At 42.9% G+C, this 24313-nt stretch overlaps 1 protein-coding gene across 2 annotated transcripts in view; it reads left to right on the top strand.

The window, feature by feature from the left end:
• The window catches only part of LOC126480983 (peptidoglycan recognition protein 1-like), a 66039-nt gene extending 42903 nt beyond the window's left edge, over positions 1-23136 (top strand). For both annotated transcript variants that reach the window (XM_050104419.1, XM_050104420.1), the window contains exons 4-5: positions 3943-4053; positions 22002-23136. In XM_050104419.1, coding sequence (XP_049960376.1) covers positions 3943-4053; positions 22002-22576 — 686 coding nt within the window. In that variant the 3' untranslated portion in view covers positions 22577-23136. The remainder of the gene's footprint in view (positions 1-3942; positions 4054-22001) is intronic.
• Positions 23137-24313: the final 1177 nt, after the last annotated feature.

The raw sequence follows: 24313 nt of genomic DNA, 5'->3' as shown, positions 1-24313 counted from the left end.
GCGCATGTAAGCAACAAAGAAGTTGCGCCGGTGGAACTTGATACTAACAGATAGAGTTATTCACGAGGAATGTTTGTGAATACAGGACGTAACAAAAATACTATTGCCAAACTTCCAGAAAACATTTCTGACACGCTAGAAGAAGAAAAATGTGCTATATGGATGTGGGCCTGAAAACGCTTCCTTTCCATGTTAGACCTCATTTTATAAAATTCTTCAACACATTAATCATGGTAAACATACACGAAAATATCAGCACAGTGTGGAATACTTTTCTCAATGAAATGTTCAAAATGCCCTCCGTTACCAAGGATACAAGTATCAACCACCGTTGCATTGAGCCCCGTTAGCAAGAATACGCATAACCTCGCTATCGCTGATGCACTGATGTACCCCTGGAGAATCCCGTATCCAAGAGCTTTCAAATGCCCACACTCATAAAGATCTAGTGGGTTAGGTCCGGAGAGCGTGGAGGGCAAGGAACTGGTCCACCAACTATCCATTTGTCACGGAATCTGTGAAGTGTCCGAGCATTACCCCTGAATGGATGAGGAGATCCATCGTGCATGAAGTACATGTTTTGTAAAATTGGCAAAGGTACGCGCTCTAACAGAACAGATAGAGTATTCTCTAAGAAAAGATTGTAAATTTTTCCGTTGAGCCTGGGTGGAACGACATGAACTCCTAACAAACACTTACCAACAATGCTGGCACAAATGTTCACAGAAAATTTTTGTTGACGACGAGAGCGCACAATTTCGCGGGCATTCTCGACAACCCATACGTGCCGACTGCGAAAATTTACAATCTTATCATGTTGAAACGAAGCCTCATCCGTGAACAGAACATACGTGCTAAAGTGGGACTGACACATTCTTGAATCAACAATTTGCAGAGGTGTACCAGTACAGGAAACAATTCGCTGGAGGTACCCTCGCAGAAAAGCCAGCTGCTAATGGTACCTGCACACGTTGTGCATGGTAGGGATACAGCAGGTTCTCATGTAGCACTTTCGAGACAATCACGTAGTCAACATTACTTGTTGCAGCTAATTGTCTTACGCTGACACTAGGGTTGTCGTCAACTGCAAGAAGAAGTTCCTTCTCCATTTGAGGTGTCATCGTCTATCTAACCTCCCCCGGCCACGAACAGTAAGCTTAACCGTCCCATGCTCCCTATGACGACGATCAGTTGATTCAAAGGGCCTCCTGTCGGAACACTGTCGCTCTGGAAATTTCTTCCGATAAAAACTTTGAGCGTCTCGGCCATTACTATCTGCTAAACCGTACAGCAAATGGGCATCTCCGTATTTTGTATATTTCCATTGCACTGTGCCGGAAAACAAATCCGTGATGAACACGAAATAACTGATGCTACGTGCTTGGTGGTAGCAGAGCCATGAGGTTAATCGCATGTCAACACAAGTAACGAAGGAAGTTATATGTTAACATTACCTTAGGTCCACTGATACAACAAACATTGGCGGTGAACCTAAAAATTACAGCTTACAGTACATTCTAACCAAACGCAACCAAGTGCATATTTTGAGTATTTCAAGTAACGCTGGTACTTTGTATGTGTTCCCCATGATTAATGTGATTGTGAAGAGAAGTGGAAAATGAGGTCTAACATGGACATAAAGGGTTTACCTACACTATCACACATTTTATTCCTCTGCGTGTGAGAAATGTTCGCTGAAAGTTTGGGTGTACTTTTTTTATTACACCCTGTATAATTTATTATCACTATACTGGACAAATCGTTCGGCTGTAGATACTTTGTGTTATTCATACATCTCTAGTTTCACGAATAAATTAGTCCAAATGCTGTCAATCTTCAGTTGCTCAAGGTGACGTCAATGGCCAGTAGACCGCTATTCCTACGCCTTAAGCTGAAGATGGAACAGGTGTGAACCGGGAGGCAAGTACTGTGTCCTATGGAAAAGCCCGCCCGGTTGGCCGTGCGGTCTGACGCACGGCTTTCCGGGCGGGAAGGAGCGCCGGTCCCCGGCACGAATCCGCCCGGCGGATTTATGTCGAGGTCCGGTGAGCCGTCCAGTCTGTGGATGGTTTTTAGACGGTTATCCATCTGCCTCGGCGAATGCGGGCTGGTTCCCCTTATTCCGCCTCAGCTACACTATGTCGGCGATTGCTGCGCAAACAAGTTCTCCACGTACGGGTACACCACCATTACTCTACCACGCAAACACGGGGGTTACACTCGTCTGGTGTGAGATGTTCCCTGGGGGGTCCAACGGGGGGGCCGAACCGCACAATAACCCTGAAAGAGTGGTTCGGTGTGGGGAGGCGGTGCGGTGACGAGGACTGCGGTAGTCGTCGTGGAGTTGTGGACCACTGCGGCTGCGGCGGGGACGGAGCCTCTCCGTCGTTTCTAGATCCCCGGTTAACATACCATAACATCCTATGGAAAAGTAACGACACAGCAAGGGAGAAAAAGAAAAAAATTATCCTCGCAAAGCGAACTCGCCTTCTACCTCGCCATACAGATAGAGGTTTCATTTCAGATTCAGTCTGAAGAAAACTACATAATGGGTATCGATAAGTTGATCCCTGATAGTTGCAGTGGGCTGGGTGCGACAGCTTCGCGCGCCTACCTCAACCGACAACGGAATGCGATTTTGTAAACGTCTCTATGGCAACGCCTGAGTGTTGTTCAAAATGTGTGTGAAATCTTATGGGACTTAACTTCTAAGGTCATCACTCCCCAAGCTTACACACTGCTTAAACTAAATTATCCTAAGGACAAACACACACAGCCATGCCCGAGGGAGGACTAGAACCTCCGCCGGGACCAGCCACACAGTCCATGACAGTAGCGCTCGAGACCGCTCGGCTAATACCGCGCGGCGCCTGAGTGTTGTCGCACCTATATAGACGCTACTTGTTTTCGCCTGCGGCAGTTTGCGCTTCGCAGTTGACTGCTGGCAACAGCGGTGCGATTTTCAGGGATCTTCACGCCGTATCGACTTATAACAAGTACATACAGAGCCAACTGTCGCGAATTCTGTGAACTATTTCTCCGTTTACCAATATTCTTCATGCAACTGAAAACGCTACATGGCTCTGGGTTATAGAAGCGCCCAGTAACATCGAATCTTCAGTTCACGATTTTTGTCCTTGTGTAGGCAGGGTCACGAGCTGATGTCAGAAATCACAAAAAATGCGAAGATACAAAGTATTAGCATGTAGCTGAGTTGGACAGACAAAAATAGTTTGTGCAAACCGCACAGAAATTACACTCTGTCTGATAATTATATTATAGGTTGAATGTATCTATTACAAAGTAACAACATATCTTTGTAGATTAAGAAACTCATTTATTCAATTTTTTTTTTTTTTTGCTTTCAGTAGTAGGAAAGTACCCACTTCGTTACTTCGTTTGGCCTTTTTTAATTTCTTTTCTGAACTGGAAAAAGATGTGCAATTAATCAACTCGTTTGTAATGCATCTACCTTTTTCTTACTATATTCTTATAAATTATATTATGTAATTTGCTTTCCGGTGCAATAATGAATACGTTTTGCGGTTGTCTGACACGTAAACACGCTACGTATAGCGAAACACGATTGTTTTAAATTCACTCCGCAATACTGGAATTATTGACCTTGTTTTTCATTGATATTTATATGAGAACCTAATCTTAGTGGAAATTTGGGCCTTTTAAAGCTGAATGATAATGTTTCGCAGCTTTTTTTTGCGAGATTTGACCGGGAACACTGAGTGAATGTAGGAATCCTGTTGGATTTAAACATTTTTCCTTCTTTTGGTATAGTCTTTTGTATACGCTGAGTTGTTTGTTGAATTACGTCATTTTTTGGTAAAGTTTTTCGCTGTACCTGTCAGATTCCTTATGTTTCGCGAGCTATTGCTGTCTTTCTGCGTTTTTCGAAATCCAGTGTAACTAAATATTGTTCTTGTGCAGGCTTCAACACCTGCTCACGTATGCTGACAGCTCTGTTAATCATGGGGTTCCTCGGCATCCAGGCCTTCATTTTCGTCTGGCGGTACAGATACGGGTGTCCCAGCTCGACAAGTAAGTAAAATCGGCACTTGCCTGCGATGACACAAATATACTAGGCGCTTCAGCTGTAGTACTTCTGAGGCTTACTGGTACCTCTGTGTCAAGCGTCGCCGCACAGACGAGCGTTACTGACTTCGGCTATGGAGGACGGTAATTAATAAATATATCTAAGAAAGTCTCTTTATTAATTAAACGAGTCACTCTGGTACAGAATATCAAAATATTCATCTCCATAGAGACAAATGGAAATCACTCTGTCAAATAATCCGTAACGGTGGTACATGAGATTGTACAAACATCAGTGTAAAGAAGGGACTGTATTGGTTTTGGAGCGGAATGTGAGGCGCTGCAGAGACACTGTCTCGTTCATACCAACGGAAAATATTTGGGTCGGTTATTTAATCATAGCTAGTATTAGGTCTCAAAGTACTGTAAATCTTATCAGACAATGTGCGAACATTACCTTATTTGATTTTATGGAATGAAGTCGCAGGTAGCCTACTTAGAATCTTTCAATCCATATGTGGCATACAGCAAACCACTGCTTAACAGTATCGGGTAAAAACAGTCTTGGTTGCAATTTTAGTTTTTTTTTTTTTTTTTGCATTAGCCGGCCGGGGTGGCCGAGCGGTTCTGAGCGCTACAGTCTGGAACCGCGCGACCGCTACGGTCGCAGGTTCGAATCCTGCCTCGGGCATGGATGTGTGTGATGTCCTTAGGTTAGTTAGGTTTAAGTAGTTCTAAGTTCTAGGGGACTGATGACCTCATAAGTTAAGTCCCATAGTGCTCAGAGCCATTTTAACAATTTTTTTTCTTTTTTTGCATTATGCTTACTACCTCAGTCCCATCTTATTCTGTTACTCGGTCCTGTGAACGAGAACGCGTTAAGCAGGTCTTGGAGTCACTCGCGTCCATCTAGAAAAGTTTTTACTGGGTTTAACGAAGGCGATGTTGGCCCGATGTATTCGACGATGCCCTTTGACTACACTCTCTAAAGGATTGTTATAAGAAGTACCAAATTTAAGATCAACCTGAAGATGCCTAAATAAGGCGAAACGCGTAGTTGAAAAATAAAAAAAACTAAAATTGCAACCAAGACTGTTTTTTAACCAATACTACTTACAATCTCTGATAGAAGTACACATGGAATACGATGCTGAATAAAAAGTATTCTAAGGACTGTGAACGTCATTTTTATGACAGTATATCCGCATCCTAATCAAATCTCTCTCTTCTTGTATTTGCCTTTGTATGAGGACTGTTCGAAAGTAATGCATTTTTGTTTTCTCAGCCGAAAACAACGCTACGAACGCGAAACGTTACGTATGTGTTATTAGAAGTCTCCTGAGTGAGCGCGCCAAGTTCCCATCACTTCCGACAGATAGCGTAGCTGCAGGACAGTTTCAAAATGGCGTCTGTAGGTGATATACGTTGCAAGCAACGTGCCATCATTGAATTTCTCACTGCAGAGAAAGAAGCTATGGGGAATATTTACAAACGCTTGTGCAAAGTCTATGGAGCATCTGCAGTCGAATAAGTACAGTTAGTTGCTGGGCACGGAGGGTGAGGTCATCAGAAAGCGGTTTGGCGGAGCTCCACGATTTGCAGTGGTCCGGGAATCCATCCATGGCTGTCACACCTGACATGTTGCAGCGAGCTCATGTCATTCGCGAAAACAGACGCATTACGACTCTGCAGTCGGCACTGCATCTGTGAAGCAGTAAAGGAAGTGTGAATGCAATTATCCGCACTCTTGGATATTCAGAAGTGTGTGCAAGATAGGTCATGCAATGTCTAATGGTGGATCACAAATTGCACAGAAAAAACATTTGTCTTGATTTGTTACAACGTTTTGAAGCTGAGGGGGAGGCCTTCTTGTCCCCAATTGTGACAGGTGATGAAACCTGGGTTCACCATTTTGAGCCCAAAACAAAAAGACAGTCGATGGAACGGCGTCATTCCTACTCTCCACAGAAGAAAAAATTCAAAGCAACTACTTCCATCAGTAGGGCCATGATCACAGTTTTCTAGGACTGTGAAGCTGTGATTCTCATTGATGTGATACCAAGAAGCGGCACTGTTAATTCAGAAACATATTCAGCACATTAAAGAAACTCATGACGCACTTCTGGCGACTTGGGCGCCACAGCAACCCACGAGATGTTTTGCTCCAACACGATGACGCTCGGGCCCACACAAGTCTGAGAATTGCTTAACACATCGCAAGATAGTGTTGAACAGTGTTACCCCATCCGTCCTACAGCCCCGTCCCGTCGGACTTTCACTTGTCTGGACCATTAAAGGAAGCACTGGCTCCGCGACGAGGAGAAGGATTGGTACCGACAGGGCACACACGCCCTTGTTTCGCACTGGAGGAAGGCCATAGAATGGGACGGAGATTACGTGGAAAAATAGAGTGTGTATAATAAAAAACCATTCTTTCGTGTGTGTAATTCTCATTATGTTCAATACAGAATTGTTAAAGAAAAACATGAGGTGCATTACTTTCTGGGCAACCTCGAAATTACGTTGCGAAGTAACAGAGCAGATGCGGAGCTGTAAATGAGGCAGCTGGGCGTAGCGACTTGGTTTTTTAACAGGAAGTTACTGCTGCAGCGGTAGGTTCCGTAGTAGGTATATTAGAACAGGATTCGTGAGCCATTATATTTTGGCTGGGGTCCTCGAAGACATTTAATGTTCTGTCTATGAAGAAGCCCACTAACCTTCCTCATGTCTGAGTCACAAAATGATAGAAACCCAAGATTCTGTTGTGTTTTCGACGGTGTTTTGCATGTGCATCTCGCTGGAATTGGACTGTGATATGTAGCAGGGATTGTAGCCATTTTCAAGAATGACTTCCCGAAGATGGCTCAGTTCCTTTAGGAACTTCTCTTCACTTGAGATGACTTTTGTTCGATGCTGTAGTGTCTCCAGGATGCTGTGTATCTGTACCGGATTGTGGTTGCTGAGAGCTGGTCCGAATAGACGGGTTTCCTACAACCATCGGTACTTAGAAACCCATTGCTCTTCGGTGAACCAGGATGTTTGCGATCGTACACGTGAAGTGTAATGTTTTCTTCCGCTAAATCCAAAGTTCGGGATTTAGTCCTCAATCGGTACTAGACATTTCTCTGCCCTGTTTAGCGTTTTTCATTTCAGCCAGTAATTCGAGTGTGCAAAAAATGCCACGTTGCACCAGAGTCCACATTAAGCTGCAGGTCACCATATAAATGGCTGGGTAAATGAGATCAAAATTCAGAGGAAGGTAAGGGCATGTCAACTCTAACATGACCTTGCCTAGCTGAGCACTATTGTGTTCGAACTATGGTGAGGACCGTTGTAGCTTTTCTTCGTCTCTCCTCCAATTCGAATCGTCTCCTTCGCACTGCTCATTCACTCTTTTTAGTTAACAATATTGACTTTATCACTCACAGAGGTTCATATGGCACTGAGCACTATGGGACGTAACATCTGAGGTCATCAGTCCCCTAGAATTAGAACTACTTAAACCTAACTAACCTAAGGACAGCACACACATCCATGCCCGAGGCAGGATTCGAACAAGCGACTGTAGCAGCAGCGCAGTTTCGGACTGAAGCGTCTAGAACCGCTCGGTCACAACGACCGGCACTCACAGAGGCCATGACTAAATTTCTATCACTTTTACAGTCAGACATGGCGCGAAACCTGCAGCTCGCAGGTTGCAACTTATGGGGGGACGTCTGAGAAAATCTACGGGTGCACATAAGGTAATCTAATTTTTATCGTTCAAGGGATAATTAACCAAATTACCAAATTTTTCACATCTTGTCATTAGATTGTTGGTTATAACCTGAATTTTTTTCAATTTCTTTGTCAACTAATTTGATCAGAACGTTTCTGGATACTTTTAGGACACACTATTACATGGGGAACATTTTCTCAAATATTACTTTACTTTCACTTTCAAAATGTGGTAGGTTATTCTTAATACTTAGATAAACAAATCTGGGTACAAATTTTTAACATCAGTTTTAGAATTGTCGCAACGACGTTTAAATTATGTATATGGTACTTACTAATTTTTTTCATAAAAACTTAAATAAATTTGACAGCAATGCACTTTGGAAAATTTTGTACCACAGGAAGTTGTATTATACTGTGTACGAAGTCTGTAGCAATTTTCACCTTCTTATCTGCAATGGCCCGCTAAAAGTATTCCTTACACACTAGAACAGGGGCGGGCAGGAATCCTGCACATGTGCGATGCACTTGCACGCGTGCAGTTAACAGGTGTTCCGCGTGCACACAGGGGCAAGCTGGCCACCCGCTTATCTCCCATCCCCACCATACCTTCTGTCCGCTCCTTCCACTGTAATGCGTTTTGTTTCCTAGCTTGCTTTATTGAGTGAATGAATAAGGTTAGTAGGAGTGCTTGAAAGAAATCATGGTTTGAAAGAGTACCTATTACCTACGATACGTTTTATTTACTTATCACAGGTGGAGTTTACAATACGTTTAATATCTGGAACAAAATTTCTACATACAGACAAACACAAACAAATGGTTCAGATGGCTCTGAGCACTATGGGACTCAACTGCCGAGGTCATTAGTCCCCTAGAACTTAAAACTAGTTAAACCTAACTAACCTAAGGACATCACAAACATCCATGCCCGAGGCAGGATTCGAACCTGCGACCGTAGCGGTCTTGCGGTTCCAGACTGCAGCGCCTTTAACCGCACGGCCACTTCGTCCGGCTAAACACAAACAGTTACGTAAATTTTCATCACTTATGTTTGCTCTTAACCGAGACTTATTAATTCAGCAAATGGTTTTCCAGCTCTCGCTATATTAAGCTCAGTCTTATAACTTGCACATACCGCTGGGCTATTATTGTTGTTGTCGTCCTGAAAACTTGAAAACAGTGCTCCATAAAATGTTAAATCAGTTAGATGAGAGACATGACGAGAGAAAGTCGCAGATCTCTCGTGACAACAGCAACTACGACAAGTTCAAATGGCTCTGAGCACTATGGGACTTAACCGCTGTGGTCATCAGTCCCCTAGAACTTAGAACTACTTAAACCTAACTAACCTAAGGACACCACACACATCCATGCCCGAGGCAGGATTCGAACCTGCGACCATAGCGGTCGCGCGGTTCCAGACTGTAGTGCCTAGAACCGCTCGGCCACTCCGGCCGGCCAACTACGACAGATTCATCTGGTATCGTCAGATCGCTCTTCTTAAGCTCAGCCAATTCCCCATCCGCTCAGAATCCGACAATAAATTGTACTCGTCCTTGTGAAATTTATTATAATGGTCTTCAATACTAAACTTCCGTTGACCAGCGAGAATACTGCCACATATTAAACATTTCGAATTTTCACGTTTTTGCACAAAGAAAAAATGATTCTCCCATTACTTTTTAAAAGATAGAAAATCTCCACTTCTCCGTTTCTTGAAATACAACGTTCACTACATAGTGCTCGCTTCGCATCAACGTCCGCAGCTTAGCCTGACACTACACTGCCGCAACCTGCCGGCTGTCGCCACAGCCCCGGTCGACGCCTGCACGAGAGCAGCACACGTCCAGCGCTATGCGCTCATGAGCCGCGTGCAACGTTTGCCCACCCCTGCACTAGAAAATGAAAGTTGCGGGATATATTTTATTAGCATTTATGCCAGAAGTAAGTACCTTAATGTTGACAACAACCATATATTTGGACTTTTTGGTCTTCATGTAGTTCTTTTCCTCTACTCTGATCCTCCTGGCGTACCCTTTTGGCAAAACACTTTACCGGCGTTTCAGAACTAGCAATGTGCACATCATCTGTCTTCTTCAACCGATTTACAGTGAAGCAACCTGCATCAAATCCTAGTCTTATAAGGTCCTGTTTCTCCCATTGTTATCATCATTGGACACCAGACAAGCATCATAAGAGGAAATTTTAACAACAGCAGATGAGCAAATAAAATTATTAAAGTTTTGCCATGGGTTTTGTGTTCCACCATGTATGCATTTCTTTAATAAACCATAATTACTCGCATTGCAAGTGGGCTCATAAGAGCCTTGTATACTCTACAGGTATCTTCTCTGATGGCACTACGTAATAAAATATCGTAAATAAAAGGCAGAGTCGTTTAGGTTAGGGGGCGTGGCAATTCGCGTTGGCTTAAAGAAGATAGCTTATATATCATTCGTAGCATGAATTAAACTCCGAAAATTGGATACAACGTTTCTAACCTACTACAGAACAATCTGGTACCAAAAAAATTAAAAACCTACGTATTTGACCCATTTTACATACATCCCCCCTTAACGGCAGATCACAAGCGCCCATGCGCACCACCCACCACAATAATATCTCAGCTGACTGTTGTGCAGCAGCATAGATCTTTCTCGGCCGGCTTGTTCCAAAAATTATAGACAATATGTATACTGTCTGAGGTACAAACATTTCGCTCTTTATTCTAAGGTTTTTAAAATACATAAATCGATATATAGTACACCTAAAGTTGAAACATTTACGTGGATTCTGAAGTGCTTAGAATGATAACAATGTTATCAAAATTATTTTCATTGATAATGTAAAAAATATAACTGATGAGTTTTTCCTCCTTTTTAGATATAATTAAAAGATGATGCAAAAGGGGGGAAGATTTTGCAAAGGATCACCATACACTCAATGAAAATTAAGAAACTGCACTGGAAAAGATGAGTTAGTAAGGGAAGGTTAAATCTATAGGATTGTAGAGTATGCCTATAACCAAACTAGTCTGGCGGGTTGTGCTGTGAAACTGAATCTAGATGGAGGTTGGATTGTAAGAGACAGACATGGAATAAGATACTAGATCATGGATCAGGCGATGCTGTGAAGAAGAAAGCAAATAGGGAAAGATGGAGGGGGAGGGGGTCCCTGATATGTGATAGGAATTGGAAGGAATTATTACAGTTGACATGACGGATAAATATCGAGGAGGATTTCATTTTCTGTGTAGAGGGTGTTCGTTGAGGGTGGATATGAAGTATGAATAGATGCACGGTAGATGAGATGTGTTGGTATCGATGCGGTTACGTAACAAGATTGGAAAATAGAGGGGAAACAAAGGAGTTGTTAGTGATCGAGTTTGCAGGTAGTGTAGGACATACTGAGCTGTTCAATTTGAGGGAGGGAGGGGGGAGCTAGGTAGGAATATGATGAGGTGGTTAAGCATCCATGTGGGGGAAGATAAAAACATGCAGTGGGGAAGGCGGAGTGCATGACTTTCCAGGATTTGCAAGGAGCGTTATGGCTTTGGTGGAATGGATATTGAGGCAACATTGGTGAAGGAGAAGATAATTTGGATCAACATCTTGAAGGTGAGGAGGATGGTAAAAGGGTGCAATCCGTATGTTTGGTCAACTAGCAGTTTCTACTGCGGGCTCCCTGTTGGATGGTTAGTAAGAGAGAGTTCCATGTTAGTTACCTGTCGATCATATATTTAAGGTATTTTAGTGTGTTCATTAATGGGTTATGGTAGCTGTAAATGGCTAGGTAAAAGTCATAGTTGTGAATATTGTGGCTCATCATATAATTATTTCATCTGTTCTGGAGAGGTTGATCTTAAGGAACCACTGGCAGCACCAGGGTGAAATTTCTGGAATACAGGAGTGTCATCAATGTATTGGCATAGATGGAGAGAAGGAGGTGGCTAGGGCTTATCAGCAATATACAGAATGCATTGGAGTAGAGAGAAGACAGAGTACTGAGGCAGATGTGCTGTGGGATGGAAGGTATGGGAACTGGTGTTGTTGACAGTGACAAGGAATAATTAATGAGATAGGGAGGACAAAGTGAGGAAGACATAATTAAACAGAACTGCGTGAAAGTAAAGTGTAGAAATAGAGACAAAAGGTCATATACAATTATAGGTGTTTTTGAGGTTCAGGTATATAAAAAAGGCGGATTTTTTTATTGTTAATCTGATAGTGTAGGGAGCGAGTGAGACACAGGAGTTGGACACTACAGGAGACATTTCGAAGGAATCCACGCTGGCTAATAGTAAATGCTAAGGTAGGTTCATGTGTTAATTGACGAGTTGGAAGGGATGAAGGGACGGATTAAATAATCTTGCTTAAAACTAAGATGAGAGTCGGCCGCTGCGGCCGAGCGGTTCTAGGTGCTTCAGTCCAGAACCGCGCACCTGCTACGGTCGCAGGTTCGAATCCTGCCTCAGGCATGGATGTGTGTGATGTCCTTAGGTTAGTTAGGTTTAAGTAGTTAGTGGATTTATCTATACAGTTTTATTAACAAAGAAGCATTATTTAGTAGCAAAAACATCGCTACATATACTCAATATAATAATATCATCAAATCTAAAGTGTTGGACCTTAAGATTTCATCACGAATCCACCTCTCTCCTGATTCTCATATAGCGTCAGAGTTCCGACAATGCCCCGACTACAGTTGACATTACCATTCACGACGAAGCATAAATCAGCTAATTTCGGAGTGACTTTCAGACCCTGATACTGCTGAGAGATGAATCCTTTTTTTTTCTTTTTTTTCCTTCTCTTGCAAGGCAGTCAGTGCAACAGCTCATCTGGAAAATGCCCATTATCTTTACATATGATGTTTTCCTCTTACGACACTCTGCTGGGTAATTTGTTTAGGGACCATAGTTTCAGACAGGGTTTGTGATAATTATATCCCACATCTATTAATAGAACCTGAATCTTTTGTTGCTTGCAGAAATGCTGCAACACATCCTTCACTAAGTAGAAGACTTCTCCCAAAATGAATAATGTAATGTTGGACAGGGAGGCTCAATCAACACGCTAGAAATAAGTGTGCTCAAACTGAACAACAGACATAAGATAAGAGAAATTAGGACTAACGCAGATAGATGTTTCCTCCCTAGAACCGTTTTTGTGCGTGAAGTATACGGAATATGTCTGTGTGCGTGATTAAAAAAAGATTAGGAAGAGGCGTCATGTTCTGTGATACTCTTATAAGTGACCTAGAGTTTGGACAACCATTAAAAAATACTGTGAGTCAGTGCGTATGTGTATGTATAGTATTTGTTCGGAAATACAAGTTTGTAAACACTGGACTTCCAGTAAAATATGCTTCAGTGGAAGAGCTACAATATACAGTAGTTATAGCCCACATCTATTAACCCAACCTGGTATGTGTCTCAGACTGATGAACAAATCCTACGTATTTGCACTAACACACAACAAAAATCCTAAACATGTTATGCTTGTGATAAATAATTATAGACTGATGGATAATCGTAGGTATTTATTTACAACACTGTACTAACATTAGCGCTGTGTGATGGAAACATACCAAGTCTGCAAAGGCCATATTCCTGGCAGCCATAGTTGCAAGTGCATAATAAAGCGTATTTCCCAGCCTGACTCTAAAGGCAGTGACGTGGCAGACGAACTGATTTCAGTCCTCAGGCAGAGTAACTATGAACTCCACCGTTAGATCATCTACAAAACAACTGCCAATATCGATGTTTTGTGTAATCGCTTTTCACTATAAAACTATAGGCGTGCAACGCATAGTTTTATAAACCATTCTGGGCCCTGGTTGTCCTTTTTTAACGTAGAGTGTCAAGGTATGATATTGTTCCCTGCCATTACTAAATAATCATTAAAACTACAGGCTTGCACAAAATGTACACATTCAGCTAAAAATATAATACTTATATATTCTAATTTTATTTGACATAGCAGGAAAAAGACATCATGACCAAGTGATCAACGTGTAAGCTAGTATTACATCCCAATAGACAAAATTGCAGAACGATCTTAGAACTACGTATGAGAAAATTTTAGTATTTAGTGGTCTAAGTCTGCCTGACACACATTGCCTGCTTTACATATCAGGAAGGGATAATTTGGTCTATATCTCTGTCAGCAGTCAGCAAGGCAGTCAGGCCCTCTAGATACTTATAGCTGCTCTGCACACCCTCAGACTTACTATCACTAGAATTTTCCCATTCTTAACACTAGCAAAAAAACCTCTGGAAGGCATTGTCTCCGATACTGATTTGCTCATGACAAATCGATAGTCATCCACTCAGAGGTGGTCCACAGTAGAACAGAATAGCTTTTTGGTAGTTCATGTAATCGGTTTCAGGCTAAATAATTAAAACTTTAGACATACAGCATATTGTTTTATAACCAGTTGACGTCCTGATTACCTGGAATGTTTGTATATAGCCAATAGTCAAGTCAATAGTATTTACTTAATTCTCAGTAAGATGCTGGTTTAGACCTCATGTTAGTCTACCTTAGTATTTGTAAATGTGTAGTACAAATACTGGAATCCATCTTAGCATAGCAGTATGACCACCGACAGCAAATGTTTTTTACTGATGTTGATTATTCATACCAGTAGCAAAAAAACTTTCGGGTAAGGTCATAATGACAAAACTTCTAGTCATGTGATCTCCTGAGATAAGAGTGTTACCTCAGTCAGAATACACATCTACTTATATCATCTTGGGGGGGGGGGGGGGGGAGATAATAATACAGCCTGCATACTACAGAACCAACGAGAATCTGGCCCCAACATCTAAATCTATCTCTGAAAATCACAGTAAAGGGCCAGAATGTATTTTCTGCCGCCAGCAGTGTGTGCTCTAATTTGAAACTCCATGGCAGATTACAGCTATGATCTGGACAGGGACTAGAATGTGGGCTCTATGGAGATAAGGTACAGAGTAAGTAGAGCTGTGTGGACGGGTCATGAGTCCCCTGGCCAACTCAGTTGATTGAGCACTTGCCCATCAAAGGTAAAGGTCCCACTGTCGAGAACTGGTCCTCCACACTTTTAATCTATCACTAAGTTTCACAGTAAATTGGATGACAGGATTCTTCCTATACCACCTTGTCTTAGGATTTCTCCCTGTCCTATTCGCATATAAGGCACGGGAAGAATGACTCCTTAAATGTCTCTGTCCGTGCTGTAATTAGTATAATTTTGTGTTCGCGATCGTTGTTGGTCTTCGAATTTTGTAAGTAGGCTTTCGCAGAGTAATTGACGTCTATTTTCAAGCGTTTACCTGTTCAAGTTTCTCAGATTTTTCATGCATGAAACAAACCACTCACCATTGGTGCTGCCCTTTCTTGTAAACGTTAAGTATGCCCTGTTAGTCCTATCGGTTTAGGTCCCATACATTTGAACAGTATTGTAAAATGGTTCGCACAAGACTTTTGGAGGCAATCTTCTTTCCACAGTGACTGATTTTCTTTCTCTACGTGTGAGCACAGGTGATCATTCAATACGTTATCCCCACGAATCGTTCCAACCAGGTGTTTGCACAGTTGACTGGTGCAAATTGTGACTTACTGATATTGCAGTCGTGGGATACTGTACTAGGTTTCTGCGTTTGTGAACACTGCAGTTATACGTTTATGGACACTGAGAACCAGTCTCCAATCGTTACACTGGGGTACACGAAAGGAATCTCCTCAAAGATCGTGACAGCGATCGGGCGTAGCCTGGACATTGTTAGGTCTTTGCCTAACGATCACTCCTTTCAGCACCAAGACATCACCAAACGGCATTTATTAAAGCCAACTTTGACGATAATCCCCATAAACATTGAAGGGCTCTCACATGAGAAAGAGGTATTACTCGCTGAAGCATGTAAAAGACAACTGTGGCGTCCTACTAATTCAAGAGATCCACAGTGGCCCCAACAATAGAAGACGGAAGATCCACAGAATGAAATTAGTAACTGAAAGATCACATGGGCAATACGGCAGCTCAAGAAGACATCGAAATCTTTACTGTAGAGATACAATCGTGTACAGTGACATCTATCTATAAGCTATCGAACAGCGAGTTCAGATTCAGTGAACCATCCGACTTCGGGTTACAGTCAACGAAACTAGTAGTGGGCGATTTCAACTGCCATAGCTCAGCCCGGGGATACAGGCACAGACAAAAGCGGAGAGGACCTCGAAACCTGTGCAGACTAAACTGGACTGAAAGTAATACACGATCCCGTATTTCCATCCTCCTTTAACAGAAGCAGGTGTAACCGCGGATACAGTCATGATAGCCGGCCGCTGGTGGCCGAGCGGTTCTAGGCGCTTCAGTCTGGAAACGCGCGACCGCTACGGTCGCAGGTTCGAATCCTGCCTCGGGCATGGATGTGTGTGATGTCCTTAGGTTAGTTAGGTTTAATTAGTTCTAAGTTCTAGGGGACTGATGACCTGAGATGTTAAGTCCCATAGTGCTCAGAGCCATTTGAACCATTTTTTTGAACAGTCCTGATAACATATTTGTCAGTGAATACATTGCACATCAAACCAGGAAGGATGTGGGAGCGTTCCTCCCACGTACACAACTGGTAGAAGCAGTTATTAAACCAGCAACCACCCATTTCAAAGGACGCTTTAATTTTAAACGTGCCCAGTGAGACAAACTCACCTTAGAAAGAGGTGCAGAACCTAAACTCGAGTCCTGAAAAATATGACGCATTTATTGAACTAGTAAAAACTATTGCACACAAAAACATCCTCCGAGATTGTAGATACTACGTATATGCCTGGCCTCGACCAAAACTCAAAGGTTCTCCTGGAACATTACCAGCAATTCTTTGAGGGAAACCCATTTTCAGAAGAAACAAGTGCGGCGGGAGAACTCCTCCAGGCCATATCAGACTCTAGAAGAGCGAAATGGTGTAACTTAATCACAAGCCTAGACATAAAACAGAATAGGCGAGAGGCCTGGCAATTTCTTAAAAATATCAATAACGACTCAAAATTCATATAAGGTCACACAAAATCAAATTGCACATCAGCTCCTACTCAATGGAAAAACCAACAGCAAGCATGAAACAAAGAAGCTTCAGAGATTTACTCAAGAAAACGACAATCAAGGTATTCCCTTTACCCTGGAAGAGTTAGAAGACTCCATCTCTCTAATGAAGAACAGGGGAGCTGCTGGGCTAGACGATCTACGCCCAGACCAAATAAAAATTTTCGGACCCGCTACCAGATGGTGATCATTAGCTACGATGAACAAATGCGTCCTTGAAGTGAAGGTCGCCAAGATCTGGTGGAAGTCAAAGATAGCAGCTATACTAAAACCTGGAAAGAGCCCCACAGAAAATTTTCGGCCTGTCTCCCTCCTCTGCCAGCTCTATAAAGTCCCAGAAAGGATTATCCTCAACCGCATCTCTGCACATGTAGACCAGAATATTATTAAAGAACAAGCAGGGTTCCGCCCTGAAAGGGCATGCTGTGAACAAATTTTGAACCTAACACAGAACATATAAGATGGCTACGAACGGAAACAGATCACAGGTCCAGCTTTTATCGACCTTAGAGCCGTGTATGTCACCATTAACCATAAGTTAATATCAAAAATATATAACACAACGAAGGATTAACGACTGACGCAATTCATCCAGTACCTGCTGCAGAACAGACGCTACTTTGTTACGCTGCAGACAAAGAGGAGTCGATCGTGGACCCTGAAAAATGGACTACCCCAAGGTAGCGTTTTTGCCCCACTGATGTACAGCATTTATACCAATGACCAGGTGATTAGTACAGAAGCATGCCCCTTCACCTACGCAGTTGATACAGCCATTGCTGCTCAGGACAAAACATTTGAAGAGGTAGGAAGAAAACTGACAACAGTACTTGAGAATCTGCCTGACTACTATGACAATAACCATCTCAAGCCCAATCCGGTAAAAACCCAGGTCTGCGCTTTTCACCTGCGCAGTAAAGAGACCAGGAGAAAACTCAAGATGGAGAGGACAGCGCCTCCCTCACTGCGACACACCAAAATACCTTGGAGTCAAACTTGACCGCCCTCTCATCTTCAAGGATCACTGTTTGGACACAAAGATGAAAGTGAATGCCAGGAACATCATCCACAAGTTTACAAATAGTATACAGGGAGCACAACCCACAGTTCTCCGTACGTCAGCTCTGGCGTTATGTTTCTCCGCTGCGGAGTACTCAGCACCTGTATGGCAAAAATCCAACCATGCAAAACAAGCAAATATAGGTCTGAATGAGACAGGACGCATCATAACAGGCTGCCTCCGCCCAACTCCCACAAACCAGCTGTACCAACTTATGGCCATAGCCCATCCAGACATCAGAAGAACAGCTGCAGGAATCGAGAAACAAAAACAAGAAATAGATCCCAGGCATCCAATGTTTGGACACTACCCCCAACCTAAAAGCCTTAAATCGAGGAAGAGTTTTCTACAAACAACTAAACCAATCCCTTTACCGCCTAAAACACGACGAGAAGAACTGTGGCGAAATTCGGAAACAGGAAAACACTCCAGAAAGAACCTATAGCCAACTTCGAACTTCCAAACACGATCTGGAAAGTCTTGAATAGATTAAGATCGGTGTATTATGATGCAAAGTAAACCTGAAGAAATGGGGCTATATCAGTACAGACGAGCTCTGTGAGTGTGGAGAACTGCAAGAACCACAGCACCTACTTGTCTGCAGGAAACTGGATGACTCTTGCACGATACAGGTCTTACTAAATGCAAATGATAAGGCCGAACATGCTGTAATGTACTACGCTTCGCATGGGGATATAAAGATTGTAAATGAACATTGTTTTCTGTGTTTTTGTATTTTACTTTATTTAATCTTCACTTTTCTCACCTCCATGTGTTGTATTGCTTTATGTTTTCTCTTTATTGAATTTTGGTGGAGCAAATACTAAGGCGAGATTGACGTTTGAGAGGATAGGTCAGATCAGCGTTTTGTGGAAGAGAATTGTGGTGAGGTGCAATATCCAACCTCCAGAGTGAATACAAAACTAAACTGGATATTAGTGTAGCGTACTGGCCCATAATTGATGGTGCAATAACCAATAGTTAGTGTAATGAAGTGTGAATGGTGCAAAAAAGGGCAGCTCGTTTTGTATTATCACGTAATAGGGGAGAGAATGTGGCAGATATGATACGCGAGTTGGGATGGAAGTCATTAAAGCAAAGACGTTTTTCGTCGCGGCGAGATCTATTTACGAAATTTCAGTCACCAACTTCCTCTTCCGAATGCGAAATTATTTTGTTGCGCCCAACCTACAAAGGTAGGAATGATCATCAAAATAAAATAATTGAAATCAGAGCTCGAGCAGAAAGGTTTAGTTGTTCGTTTTTCCCGCGCGCCGTTCGGGAATGGAATGGTAGAGAGATAGTATGATTGCGGTTCGATGAACCCTCTGCCAAGCACTTAAATGTGAATTGCAGAGTAATCATGTAGATGTAGATGTATTTATTCCAGTGTTATCCTTTCATTTAAACTAAGAATGTGAAGTATAATCTGATAGATTTTGTAATCTAATTTTGGATACGATAAATATGTAAGTTGCACCACTTTCAAATCTTATCAAAAGCTGCCTGAATATTTGTGCAGATTTTTATCTTTTTATAGATAAGCATTCAAGGATTTGGAGGGAGTGATAGAACTTTGATGGAGCAAATACTAAAGTGAGATTGGCGTTGGAGAGGATAGGTCAGATAAAGGTTTTGTAGAAGGGAATTGTGGTGTAATATCCAACCTCCTGAGTGAATACAAAATTAAACTGGATATTAGCGTAGCGTGAATGGCCCGTAATTGATGGTGCAATAACCAATAGTTAATGTAATGAAGTGTATTTATTCCAGTGTTATCCTTTCATTTAAACTAAGAAAGTGAAATATATGGCATCAAAAGACACATATGTTCGCCTAGGCTACACTGCCAGTTTAGTTTAGTTTTTCACAAATTCTGTGGACCATATTTACGACAACTTGCTATGTTGTGGAATGTGTCACGAAGTTTACAATTAAGATACATTTTCTCTGTTTATCATGCCTATGCACTGACCATTACATTAATAAATCTTAATGTACATCAAAATATAATGAATGTATCTCATGAAGCATTCGTCTCTGGAAAAAAAGGAGCTGCCAATAAGAAATCATTTCAACATGCTTTTGAAACTTTCACTATCTTATCAGATGACCACTAAAAAATTATGGACAATCACAACTTTTACATACTCTCTCTCCCTTATGCTGCATTGTTATTGGTGACTATTTGTCTTTCCTTCTACTGAATTGAATGAATTGTGAGTTTTTCTAAGTAATAAATCATTTATTGAGAACGAATTAATAATACTTTTGAATATTTCATTTACACTCCATAGATTGTTGCAGGTCTGTTGGGCTACATTCTGATGCTTTTGCAATCAGCAAAGAGCAGTATTTCTGCTTTATCCGTTTAAGAGGGAAGTTCAGCTATATGTAGCAAGTACAGAATGCCAGTAGTAATTTCTTTCCACTCAGAGAAAGAGTCATCATGAAAGCTGCACGAGCTATATATGACGCTTTGCTTCCTGTCATTTAAATATGAAGTGACTCACTTCCTCGTTGTATCTCGAGAGCCATAAACTTGACGTGTCTCCAAAAGAACGTTGTGATTTGGCTTCCAAAACCAGAAATCCTACGTGCAGTCCCTCCATTAACCTACCACTCTGACTGTGGTGAATAACCGTTAAAGCTTCTATTGCACTACTGGCCATTACAATTGCTACACCACGACGATGACGTGCTACAGACGCGAAATTTAACGAACAGGAAGAAGATGCTGTGATATGCAAATGATTAGCTTTTCAGAGCATTCACACAACGTTGGCACCGGTGGCGACACCTACAACGAGCTGATATGAGGAAAGCTTCCAACCGATTTCTCATACACAAACAGCAGTTGACCGGCGTTGCCTGGTGAAACGTTGTTGTGATGCCTCGTGTAAAGAGGAGAAATGCGCACAATCACGTTTCCGACTTTGATAAAGGTCGGATTGTAGCCTATCGCGATTGCGGTTGATCGTATCGCGACATTGCTGCTCGCGTTGGTCGAGATCCAATGACTGTTAGCAGAATATGGAATTGGTGGGTTCAGGAGGGTAATACGGAACGCCGAATCCCAACGGCATCGTATCACTAGCAGTCGAGATGACAGGCATCTTATCCGCATGGCTGTAACGGACCGTGCAGCCACGTCTCGATCCCTGAGTCAACAGATGGGGACGTTTGCAAGACAACAACCATCTGCACGAACAGTTCGACGACGTTTACAGCAGCATGGACTATCTGCTCGGAGACTATGGCTGCGGTTACTCTTGATGCTGCATCACAGACAAGAACACCTGCGATGGTGTACCCAACGACGAACCTGGGTGCACGAATGGCAAAACGTCATTTTTTCGGATGAAGCCAGGTTCTGTTTACATCATGATGGCCACATCCGTGTTTGGTGACACCGCGGTGAATGCACATTGGAAGCGTGTATTCATCATCGCCGTATGGGTGCCATTGGTTACACATCTCAGTCACCTCTTGTTTGCATTGACGGCACTTTGAACAGTGGACATTACATTTCAGATGTGTTACGACCCGTGGCTCTACCCTTCATTGGATCGCTGCGAAACCCTACATTTCAGCAGGATAATGCGCGACCGCACGTTGCAGGTCCTGTACGGGTCTTTCCGGATACAGAAAATGTTCGACCGCTGCCCTGGCCAGCACATTCTCCAGATCTCTCACCAATTGAAAACGTCTGGTCAACGGTGGCCGAGCAACTGCCTCGTCACAATACACCAGTCACTACTCTTGATGAACTGTGGTATCGTGTTGAAGCTGCATGGGCAGCTGTACCTGTACACGCCATCCAAGGTCTGTTTGACTCAATGCCGAGGCGTATAAAGGCCGTTATTACGGCCAGAGGTGGTTGTTCTGGGTACTGATTTCTCAGGATGTATGCACCCAAATTGCGTCAAAATGTAATCACATGTCAGTTCTAGTATAATATATTTGTCCAATGAATACCCGTTTATCATCTGCATTTCTTCTTGGTGTAGCAATTTTAATGGCCAGTAGTGTAGAATTAAATGGTGAGTGTCAGCCAGACTTGTAACGTGAATGTATTGATATTGTACAGATTTATCCTTTGGGAGACTGGCGCGGTCAGCAGCAGACGAGGAATGGGCGGCCACATACAAGCTGCAGCTGGTATCACACGAAGCATGGAGCAACCGCTCAGTGGCGGCGTTCCCGCGCCTGTGGCACCCTGCTCCTTTGGTGGTGCTGTCACACAGCGCCGGTCCGTCCTGCACTGGTCCAGCTGAGTGTGGACCAGTACTGCGTGGCCAGCAGCAGCCTGACATCTTACACAACTTCCTCATAGACAGCGCCGGCTACGTGTATGTAGGTCGCGGTGCGGACGTTGTCAGTGGAATCCAGAGTCCCGTGCGGAACTGTAGCCTGGAGGTAGCCCTGCTGGGTGACTACAACAAGCACAACGTGGAGGAGGACACAGTGGTGGCGCTGCGGCTGCTGCTAGAGATGGGTGTGTCCTCTGGGTGGCTGGCGGCGGACTACCGCCTAGTGGTACACACCCAACTCGATGAGAGGGGTCCACACAGTCCTGGCCGCTGGGCCATGTCCGCTGTCCAACACTGGCCCCAGTGCTGCCTCAGCTCGTGTTCTGAGGGCCTCAACTGTCCAGTGGCATAGCCACTATCCTCGCTAAACACGCATTGACTGTGCATCTTGACGTTTTCACAGCGTAATGAGTATTCCATGAGATTTCTGGATTGCAACCAAATGGTGATGACTTATCCCTCTGATGTTTCGGATGGAATCAGGCAGGATGGAGATTTCTTAATGCATGTCACTATGTTAACACCAGCATTCGGAAGAGGACGATCACACAGACGAAACCTATGTATATGTGTCACCACAACTGTTTTTAGTACAATCATAGCGAAGCACCCAACAAGTCTCCATTTGCAAAATTCAACCTAAGATGGCTGGCTGGCTGGCTGTCTGCCGAAATATCGAAGCGAAAAGTCAATATCATCAAACAGCAACCCTGAAATCTTGTGGATTACGTTGAAGGACTTGTCTGGTGATGCACGCACTTGTTCACACATCAAACCATGTTTGGTCTCTTTCGGAATGTTCATACATTTTAACAAAATAGTGGCACAATGAAAACAGAAACTGTTTCTCACTGATATACATATCATGGAATACCACAAAAAAATCTAAAGCTATTAAATGTGTTTACTGAAGCTGCTTGTTTCTCTTAGTTGTTTTTAAGTTCCAGTATTAACAGTTCAAACAGTCAGCACTCTTACAAAGGGTGAGTACTGTCTTTGTAGTTTCTATTATTCCATAATTACTTCACATTCTAATCAGCTCAAAAAGAGTTCTGCACCAGCTCCATATCTGCGAACGTGTGTGGATGTAGGTTCAAGTGGAGCAGGGAACGAAACAATAAGTCTTGTGAAACTAAAAAAACTTTATTGTAAAATAAAAATAAAACAATCAAAACAAAACTGATAAGTCTTTCGTGGTCACTTGTTGGCAAATTGCTTATTGGCTTCTGTCTCAGATTCTTCAGCCAAAAATTGTTTGATGATTTTTCGGAGATTTTACCTGCGCTAGTGGCTGGCATTGTCAGAGCTCCAGCTGCATGCAGGAAAGACTGACACTTACGTAAAGGGCTCATGACATTTGACTGAGAAGCTGGAGACAGTAAAACTTAGTCCAAAAGACATCCTGGCCAACTATGATGTTGTTTCTTTGTTTACCATTGCCGCTCAATGATTTTCTGGAGTATATCGGTTCCATTTCACCGCAAAACATTATCGAATTCTTTGATGCATGTCTCACGACGAGGTATTTAATGTGAAATGCATCGCCATGGGTAGCCCACTTAGTCCAGTGACGGCCAACTCCTTCATGGAACATTTCGAAGCACAGGCGCCTGACTTGGCACCTTGTAAACCTAAGGTGTGGTGTAACTACAGCGACGATACCTTCGTTTTGTGGAGCAATGGTGAGGAACAGCTCGGTGACTTCCTAAGACACCTGAAAAATCTCTACGTCCACTTCAAATTTACCACGGAGGTGGGAAAGGACCAACAGCTACCCTTTCTAGATGTGCTGGTCACGATGAATGGCGAAAACCAGGGTCACACTGTGTATCAAACACTGCACACACACAAGTGTCAGATCACCATCTGAGCGAGAAAAGGGACACGATTGAAACGCTCGTTACGCGAGCAAGACGAATACGTCAGCCACAGCACCTCGCACGCAAGATTCAACTCCCATAAAGGTTTCCGAGGTGCGATGGGTACTCCATCAGTTACACATGAAGTTTCATAAAATCAAACACTCGGTGAAGTGACACACCGGAAAAAGAAACGTCTGATACGACTTTTCTGCCATGCAGTCACAGAG

The sequence above is a fragment of the Schistocerca serialis genome, chromosome 5 (genome assembly GCF_023864345.2).
Source record: "Schistocerca serialis cubense isolate TAMUIC-IGC-003099 chromosome 5, iqSchSeri2.2, whole genome shotgun sequence".
Classification (NCBI taxonomy): Eukaryota; Metazoa; Arthropoda; class Insecta; order Orthoptera; family Acrididae; genus Schistocerca; species Schistocerca serialis.
Note: the sequence above shows the minus strand (reverse complement) of the source record. Positions and strands in the feature narration are given on the sequence as shown.